The sequence below is a fragment of the Schistocerca nitens genome, unplaced genomic scaffold, assembly GCF_023898315.1.
Source record: "Schistocerca nitens isolate TAMUIC-IGC-003100 unplaced genomic scaffold, iqSchNite1.1 HiC_scaffold_478, whole genome shotgun sequence".
NCBI lineage: Eukaryota > Metazoa > Arthropoda > Insecta > Orthoptera > Acrididae > Schistocerca > Schistocerca nitens.
This window is the reverse complement of record NW_026046011.1, coordinates 7,099-17,141: the sequence shown is the minus strand read 5'-3', so window position 1 is coordinate 17,141 and position 10,043 is coordinate 7,099. Positions and strand designations below refer to the sequence as shown.

Here is a 10,043-nt window from a genome sequence, read left to right as displayed (position 1 = left end):
TTTTCGGACAGTGCACTCAGTATAATGTCACTCGATGCTCTCTGTCCCCCTACCACCCGTCCTGAACATCATCTGAGTGTCCCAGTCTATATCGGGTAAATTGAAATCTCCACCTAAGACCCTAACATGCTGAGGAAAATGTATGTGAAATGTGTTTCCAAAATCCGTCTCTCCGTTGTTCTGCCACTAATGCTGCTGCGTCGGGAGGTCGGTCAAAGGAGCCAATTATTATTAAACCTAGCTCGGTTGTTGGGTGTAACCTCCACCCACAATATTTCACAGGAACCATCCACCTCTACTTCACTACAGGATCAAAACTACTACTCAAACAGCGACGAACACACCACCACCGGTTGCATGCAATCGAGCCTTTCTAAAACACCGTCTGTACCTTTGTGACAATTTCGGCAGAATTTATCCCTGGCGTCAGCCAGCTTTCTGTACCTTATCACGATTGCAGAGCTTCGGTGCTTTCTCTGTCAGCGCTTGCGGTTCCGGTACTGTACCAACGCAGCTTCGACAGTTGACAATTAACAAACGATACCGATTGCTGCTTGGTCCCCGCACCCGTTGAGGCTGCTGTTGCCCCCTTTCTGTACTTGCCCAAGGCCATCTAACCTAACAAAACCGCCCAGCCCACGCCACACAACCCCTGCTACCCGTGTAGCCGCTTGTTGCGTGTAGTGCTCTCCACCTAAGACTATAACATGCCTTCGACATTCGCAGTGTACAACACCTTAGGTTAGGGTTGGCGTCGCTTGGGTTAGGTTAGGTTACGTTAGGTGGACGTGGGTTAGGTTAAGGGTTAAAGTTAGGTTAGGCGTCAAAGTTAGGTTAAGCGTTCGGACGTGAGGCGTCAGGTGGCCGCACCTACCTTACGGCCGGACATCTTAGGTTAGGCTAAGGGCGCCGAGGTCACGTTACGTTCACCTTCGGGCGCCACACGTAGCTGTCACAGGTAGGTAGTAGTTCGGTCGGTCGGTCGTCGGCAAGCCGCAAAAAACTACAGACGACGTCGACAACAAGACCGAGCAGGAGGCAGATATATACCGAGCGCCAAAGAGACCGACCACACACACACACACACACACACACACACAAACAACAAACACCACCCACCGGCCAAAGGGGCACCAAAAAAACCCACAAAGCCGAGCACCACACGTCGCGACCAGAGGCAACCCGCAACCGCAACGGCGCTTTCCGCACCGGGCCGGATGCACGTACGACAACACCGCTACCCGTACACAAGGCCTCCCATTGCACACAGCCGCTCTGTGTTCAACATCATCAATGGCGCGCCCGCGGCTCGTCGCGGTCGCAGCCATGACGCCGCCGCCACTTTTGCACCAACACATTCACGCACCGCAAAACAGCTCGCCGACCCACCGACACAGCACAGCCGACAAACAAAAACAACCGCGGCGGCGGCAACAAAACAAAACAAACACCTCGCACCAAGCGTCCGACAGAAAACAAACGGACAGGCACACAGGCCTCTGCTAACGACCACGACACAGCGGCACGCTGCCCCTTTCCCGCCACTCTCGATTCACAGCGCACGCGACCCCGTCGTCGACGACGACACGCGACGGGCTCGCTTCCCGCAACCTACACCTTTCCGCCACTACGCACGGCTCCACCCGACGCCCGTCGCAACGGCACTACTGCACGCACTATCACCCCCGCCGCCGCCGCCGCCGCCGCCGCCTCCTCCTCTCTCCCCCTTCCCGTACACAACAACACAGCCAAAAACACACTCACGACCCAAACATAACAACATGGCACGTGCATCGGCGCACACCCCCAACCAGTCACCGTCGACACAACCACACGCAAGGCACGGAAAAACCGGCGTCCTTCCACGTTGCCATCAAAGCAGCACAAACAACCACACAGGAGGAACCACCAACAACTGCCGGCCGGCCGGCAACCACCAAACGCACATTCCCGCTCGCCACCACACACCTCTCGGCAGCCGTTTCGCAAAGACATGACATGACATGACGCGACATCATCGCATCACGGGCGACGCACGCACACCGACCCACTTTCCCGCCCGTCTCTCTCTCTCTTTTTCTTCCGACGCCTTCGGCCGAGCACACACGTACGTGGCACAACGCCCAACACAGTCACACACAGTCGACAGGCGCACGCCCAGGCACGCAACGACGCAGCGCAGCAAAGGCGCCCGCGACACATACCTCCTCTCCCGTCTCGCCGCCGACCGCCAGCCAGCCACTCGCAATGTGCACTGGCCAACCGGACACACGTCCACCGCGCCGCCTCCGACCACCCGCCAGGGGGCGCTCACGTCCGCGACAACAGCGCGGCCCGCCGCCGGGCGGGCCCAGCCCGGCCCAGGCGGCGCGCGCTGCTCTGCACTCGGCGCGCCGCGCCACACATCCTGCTGCAGACCGGGCTCGTCTCTCTGTACGCGTCTGCGTCTGCCCGCATCTCATCTTCCTGCGCATCAACACAAACGAGGCCACGTGAGCAAACCCCCGTCACAACGCCACATCACGCACTGCCTTGTCGACCGCCTAAATAAATGCACTCACCCACCAGCCATCCGCTTCGTCCTCTTCTTGCTTACTCGTTGTTCGTCGTTGTTGCTGCTGCACCAGCACCAGCACCAGCACCGGCGGCGGCGGCGGCGGCGGCGGCGGCGGCGGCGGCGGCGGCGGCGGCGGCAGCGGCAGCGGCAGCGCACACAGCCCCCAGCCGGCCGCATCCGAGGGGGCCCCGCCGCCAGCGTCGCCTCCTTGGGCACAGGTGCGGTGCTGTGGCCGCCCATCCAACCGCATTTGCTGGCCGTCCCAGCCGCCAGGCAGGCGTTCCCACTGCCGCGCACCGCCTCTGCTGCAGAAGACGAACAAACGAAACGTACAAACATACACGCACCCGAAGCGTGGCCACACACGGACGGGACCGACAGGCTCCAAGGCGACCAAACGATGGAAAAACAAACACAAAAACAAAAGACACGCGAGCGAGCGAGCAAGCACGCAGTCGCCTCGCCTCTGTCCTCCCGCCCCCGCCCTTCTCCCCACCACATGCCCACAAACACCACCGCCTGCCCGCATCTCCACATTCGCCCCCTCCATTTGTTCCCTTGCGTTCGTTCCTTCCTTCCTTCCATGTGTCTGCGTGCGCGGCGCCTCTCCAACATCCGCCGTCCGTCCGTCCCGTTTTCGCCGTACCACACGCCACCGTCGGCGCCGCCTCGCCTCCTCCCAGTCCACCACCGCCGCCGCCCCTGTCCGCCCCGCACACCACCATACACCGCTGCTTGTCCCGGCCGTTGCCACCAAAGGCGCCAGCCGCAAACCGCGCCAAACGCCGCAGCGCGCGTGCGTCCTTCCTTCTTGCTTGCTTCTCCGTGCCGACGCTGCCTCTATTCCCGCACCCATTCGGCCGACAAGCACTGGCGTCGACGACACAGATGTTGGGCTCCGGCACTGCGCGTACCGGAGTTACACGCGCACCCCCCCTCGCGAACGCACGACTCATTCTCTTTGTTGTTTCTCCTCTTTCTTACGTCTTCGTTTCTTGTTTGTTTGTTTGTTTGTTTTTTTTTTTTTCCTCCCACCGCCGCATGTGACACAATGGCCTCCCTCCCCCTTTCGTTCGTTGTCGCCGCTTTGTTTCTCTTTCTCATTGGTGCACGTCCGACGCGCTCCATTTCCACCACACCACGGCCATCGGCCTCCTCAACGGGCAGGCGCAGTGTGCCATTCTCCGGCGCACAAGCACACCGCGCGGCTCGCTCTCCTCGCCCCCACGCCACGCCACGCCACGCAGCACAAATGATGCTGTCTCGCAACACGACACACGGTGCGCACACCCCCGACCACGCGGCTCTTAAAAGGCATGGCACCGGCGACATGCGCCGCCCCGGCCCGCATCCGTCGTCTCACGTTCACTGCCGGCCGCGTCTGAGGCTACAACCGCACCACAACAACGGTCCCCTCCCGGCAACACATTTGTTGCACAAACACAACCGCCGAGCGCAGCGCGAGCCACCCACACGCGCCCTCCCCGTCTTTAAAAGCCTCCGCGTCTCCTTTCTCCTTTCGCGCCCCTCCCATCTCCCGAATATGCCAGCAGCGGTGCCACTACCGCGAAACGGACACGCCTTCCGGGCCACATGCAAGGGCACGCCCACCACCAACTACTGCCATATTCGCGGACGCAGTTAGGCAACACGCAACGCACTCTCCACCTACTTTCTCTCTCTCGTCCATTCTCTTTAAAACACACGAACCAACCAACCACGGCTAACACACTTTTTCGCGACACCTTTGACTGCGTTATCTTGACCGTGACGGCAGCTATCGACCTTCCAATTCCCCACTAAACACACACACACCCCTACATACACACCCTTCGCTACACCGGACAACAACAGCGTACACAACAGGAGGGCACACGAAACGGCAGGCAAGGGCAACGCATTCTCATAGATTCCTCCTCCGAGCCATGTCGGCGAACGTTTCATCCGGGAAGGCAATGCAATTCAGCCGTCACCACGGCCGACACCTGCAGCCGCGCCGTAAACGCCTTTCAGTGCGGCTGCAATGCACGGGAACGTTCCGTTGCTATAGACAGCGCCTCTCCGTTTTTCCCTGCTTCGTTTTCCGGTGATTGCTTCTCCATTTTGTTTGTTTTATTACTTTCCGTTCCCCTCCTCCACCATTGTTTCCGTCCCCAACAGTTTTGCTCATTCCACACGTTCTGCCCAGACACGACACTCGACCGATCAAAGGTCAGCCTTTCGTCACCGTTCGCGGCGCCGACGGTGCCACAGTGCGACTGGTGTGAACACCGACACGTTGCCATGACGCCGGTGTACCGCGCCGATATTGACAGTTACTCAGAGCCGCCGGATCGGATCACATCACCGACACACCTGCCATTTCACACCGGGGGACACAGACCAACGAAACGCGTGTACGCCCATAACAACAAACAACGACCGTCGTCGTCTAGCCTCACGCTTACTGTACTCAACCGAACACACGTGCACCGTGAATGACGTGCGTGCGCACAACAGTCCAATCAATCATCAGTCAAACTGCAGAAACGGCTATCATCAAATCAAGGGCCAAATAGGTACACCACCGTGCGTGTCGCCTACCCCACCCGCCCGTACATTTCTTGGCGACTTCGTAATGGATGATAGTACGACACGTCCATTTAAAACGTCACCAACACACACACACCAACGCGCCGTACAGCAAAGGGAATAGTCGACGGCAACACAACATTTCACCCTCGCCATCATGTATGATGTGACAACAGACGGCCGTAACGGTGACATCCAACAATCAATCAATCGCGAGGACTTTCAATTGCAGTCACGTGACTAACCGGGCAGACGGAGACAAAGACATGAATCAGCGCCACAGACAGCACCAACACCTCCTATCGATCTATCTGTGTGTCGACAAACAACCACGCCAAGACTCGTGCACGCATTCCACGTCACACCGGCGGCAACCAAACCCTCGCGGCCGTACCCCAGTAACCACAACCACAACCACATTCGAGACCACACCACCACGGCACAGCAGCACCACCAGCTGCCTCGCAACCAACCAAACCGGGTAGCTATGCCGCCCCTCTCACTCACTCACTCACTCACTCACTCACACACACACAAACAATTCCGCTCTTCCCGCAAAGGCAATTTGGTGGCCCTGAAAAGGGCCGTTTTGCCGCTCTCGCAACGGAGGGAGCTTCCTTCCTTCCTTCCTTCCTTCCTTCCTTCCTTCCTTCCAAGAGCCGAAGTAACAACCTCCTCCTTACTTGGAGCTCGTGTACTTGGTCACCGCCTTCGTGCCCTCGCTCACGGCGTGCTTGGCCAGCTCGCCAGGCAGCAAGAGCCGCACAGCCGTCTGGATCTCGCGGGACGTGATGGTCGAGCGCTTGTTGTAGTGCGCCAGGCGAGACGCCTCGGCCGCAATGCGCTCGAAAATGTCGTTCACGAAGCTGTTCATGATGCTCATCGCCTTCGACGAGATGCCCGTGTCGGGGTGCACCTGCTTCAGCACCTTGTAGATGTAGATGGCATAGCTCTCCTTCCTCTTGCGCTTCTTCTTCTTGTCGCCCTTCGAAATGTTCTTCTGCGCCTTGCCGGCCTTCTTGGCGGCCTTCCCGCTAGTCTTGGGCGGCATCTCGAACGTACAACAACAGGCAGCAAGCGCTCCGCTCTAGTCAGCGTCTCCCCACACAGTGGCACCCGCCGCTACCGCAACACCGCACCTTTACCAGCTCGCCCTGTTGCGGCCGCCGACCAATGGGGCGCGCGCGCAACCGGCCGCCGCACCCGAGCCCATAAAGGGACCCCCACCCCGCCGCCGCCGGCACACGCACGCACTCCGCTGCTCGACTCGCTGCGGCTCGCACCGTTACGGTTACGTGTTTAGCGCTTACGCCACTAGCCAAACGCCATGTCCGGACGCGGAAAGGGAGGCAAAGTCAAGGGCAAGTCAAAGTCCCGCTCAAGCAGGGCTGGGCTCCAGTTCCCGGTCGGCAGAATCCACCGCCTCCTGCGCAAGGGAAACTACGCCGAGCGCGTCGGCGCCGGGGCGCCCGTCTACCTCGCCGCCGTCATGGAGTACCTCGCGGCTGAGGTGCTCGAGCTGGCCGGAAACGCGGCCCGCGACAACAAGAAGACGCGCATCATCCCGCGCCACCTGCAGCTCGCCATCCGCAACGACGAGGAGCTCAACAAGCTCTTGTCGGGCGTCACCATCGCACAGGGTGGTGTCCTGCCCAACATCCAGGCCGTCCTGCTGCCAAAGAAGACCGAGAAGAAGGCCTAAACAGGGACCGCGGCGCTGCGCTTGCGTGCTCCCTGCACGCAAACGCAAACGCGCCTTTGCCTTGCCGGCTCGCCTCACAACAATCGGCCCTTTTCAGGGCCACCACACAAACCTACGTCCAAAGCAAAGTTTCCGTCGTCCTCGCCGCACTTTACAACAACGTCCACAGCGCCGGCGCACGTCCGCCATCTTGTCCACAGCCCGTGTGGCCGAACACACACACATTTTTTCTGCACCCCTCCACGCACGCACAGTCGCGTTCCAAACAACGACAACGACATCAATACACCAATAATGTGATGTGATCATTGTTAATATGTTCATAATTAAAAGAGCGCGTAACGGCCCGACGACGGACGACACGCGGGCCGCCGCGCGCGCTCTCCAAACACACAGGCACAGGACAAACCAAACCAAACCAAACAGCTGATCCGATCGATGATCCGGCCCGCGCCACAAACAAACCACGCACACACCGGACTCAGCCGCGCCCTCCCGCATCCATCATCACACACGTCACGTCGAAACTCCAAACGGAACGCACGCACGCAAAGCAACAGAGGCGCACAACAACAACAACAACAACAACAAACACACACACACAGAGGCAGGCAGGCAACACAGACCCTTTCGCACTTTTCAATTTCCGAACAGTGTGGTGGCCCTGAAAAGGGCCGTTTTTCGTCTCTCCCACCAAGCACGGGCAACGGCACGGCCGCGGGAAGGCCACAGCACAGCACACCGGCTGCCTGCCTAACCGCCGAAACCGTACAGGGTGCGCCCCTGCCTCTTCAGGGCGTACACCACGTCCATGGCCGTCACAGTCTTGCGCTTGGCGTGCTCAGTGTACGTCACCGCGTCGCGGATCACGTTCTCCAGGAACACCTTCAGCACTCCGCGGGTCTCCTCGTAGATCAGACCAGAGATGCGCTTCACGCCGCCCCTGCGAGCCAGGCGGCGGATGGCGGGCTTCGTGATGCCCTGGATGTTGTCGCGCAACACCTTGCGGTGCCGCTTGGCGCCACCCTTGCCCAGCCCCTTTCCTCCCTTGCCGCGGCCTGTCATTCTTCCTCCTCCTCAAGCAACAAAAAAAGCACAAGCGGCAGCTCCTCACCCGGCGCTAGCGAGTCGGCTACGGTGCGCCGTGAGCGCGCGCCGCCCCCCTATATAGACTCTGGCCCGCCCTCCCCCCACCACGCGCACCGAGGGCATATAAGCGCAGCACGGGCCCGCGCGGGCCCGTTGTCAAGGCAGCACCGGACGCTTCGCTACCGCACGCACCGCTAACCGCTATGGCCCGCACAAAGCAAACGGCCCGCAAGTCCACCGGCGGAAAGGCGCCGCGCAAACAGCTCGCCACCAAGGCGGCGAGGAAGAGCGCGCCCGCCACCGGCGGCGTCAAGAAGCCCCACCGCTACAGGCCGGGCACCGTCGCCCTGCGAGAAATCAGGCGCTACCAGAAGAGCACAGAGCTGCTCATCCGCAAGCTGCCGTTCCAGCGCCTAGTGCGCGAGATCGCCCAGGACTTCAAGACCGACCTGCGCTTCCAGAGCTCCGCAGTCATGGCCCTGCAGGAGGCCAGCGAGGCCTACCTCGTCGGCCTCTTCGAAGACACCAACCTGTGCGCAATCCACGCCAAGCGCGTCACCATCATGCCCAAGGACATCCAGCTCGCGCGCCGCATCCGCGGCGAGCGCGCCTAAACCGCTTAGCCGCGGCACGGCACCGCACGCGCGCAACACAAAAAAAAACGGCCCTTTTCAGGGCCACTAACATCTCTCCGTCGCGAGCAAAACTTTTGTCGGTCTTGCCGCCCAGCCTCTCTCTCTAGCCCCGTTAAAACAACCACCACAATTCCCCACCCTCCCTCCCGTACACAGCCGCTCTCGCCAACAATCACAATCGACGTCATCCCACCCCACCCCTTCAAATACACACAAACAAACAGCCGGACGACGTCACCACGGGTGGCTGGCCGCCGCCGTCTCCGAGGCGCCACCGCGCCTTCCCAATTCCCGCCGGCCACTTCCACGTCTCAACGTCCCCGTCCCCCTTTCACACAGAGAGGACACACACATAACAAACAAGACGCGCCATCCGCAAAGCAAGCAAACAAACAGAGTCTCCAGAAACATGAGAAACCAACCGTCGGCCGCCGCACAAAATACAAAACACAAAACAAAACGGCCACAACCGCTCCGCTACCGCGCGCCGCCGCCTACCGCCACCGGCCCCACAATCCAACCACCACGGCACGCACACAGTACCCACAAGGGTCATACAGAAACGCCACACAAACACCAACCAACCCCACACACACACACACACACACACACCCCGGCGCATGCACGCACGGCCACCCAAACAAGACAACACAACGCGCCAAGCACGACAATCAACGCCTTCCCGACGTCCTCTGATGGCCCTGAGAAGGGCCGTTTTGGGCCGCGCGCAGCCGTGCCATCGCGCGCCACTAGACGACGCGGGGGAGGGGGGTGGGGGACGACGGGGTCAAGCGCCAGCCCTTCCCTTCCTTCCCCTTTCCTTTCTTTACTTTAACTTCACTTCTTCTTCTTGGGCGAAGCCTTCGCCTTAGACGGCGTCGTCGCCTTCTTCGGGCGCGGCGCCTTCGGCTTCTTCGTCGGAACCTTCGCGGCCTTCTTCGCCTTCGACGGCGACTTGGCCTTGGCCGGCTTGGCCGCAGCCGCCTTCTTCGCACCCGCGGGAGCCGCCGACGCCGCAGACGCCTTCTTGGCGGCGCCCGCCTTCCGACCGGTCGCCGCCTTCACGCCACCAGCCTTCTTTGCGCCGGCCGCACGGGCGCCCTTCTTCTCCTTGCTGGCCGGAGCGGCGCGCTTCTTCTTCGCACCGCCGGCACGGGCCTTGCCGCCCTCGGCCGCCCCGCCGCCGGCGCCGGCAAGCTTGAAAGAGCCGGACGCGCCCTTCCCCTTCGTCTGCACCAGCTCGCCAGCCACGACGGCCGACTTGAGGTACTTCTTGATAAAGGGCGCCAGCTTCTCCGCGTCCAGCTTGTAGTGCGCGGCAATGTACTTCTTGATCGCCTGCAGCGACGAGCCGCCGCGCTCCTTCAGACTCTTGATGGCGGCCGTCACCATCTCAGAGGTGCGCGGGTGCGCAGGCTTGGCGCGCGGCTTCTTCGCAGACGCCGCAGACTTGGCCTTCTTCGTCGTGCCGGTGGCGGCGGGTGCCGCA

The 10,043-nt window shown here is 60.9% G+C and overlaps 1 protein-coding gene across 1 annotated transcript; it reads left to right on the top strand.

Annotated features, from left to right (window-relative positions):
• The first annotated feature begins 1,217 nt into the window (after window positions 1-1,217).
• On the top strand, window positions 1,218-1,997 carry LOC126232398 (uncharacterized). The gene has a single exon (XM_049942663.1). The coding sequence runs from the start codon at window positions 1,218-1,220 to the stop codon at window positions 1,995-1,997; it is 780 nt and encodes a 259-aa protein (XP_049798620.1).
• The last annotated feature ends 8,046 nt before the right edge of the window (window positions 1,998-10,043 follow it).

Excerpts from the sequence above, each read along its gene's own strand:
- LOC126232398 (XM_049942663.1), top strand. The coding sequence starts at position 1,218 with ATGCACGTACGACAACACCGCTACCCGTACACAAGGCCTCCCATTGCA.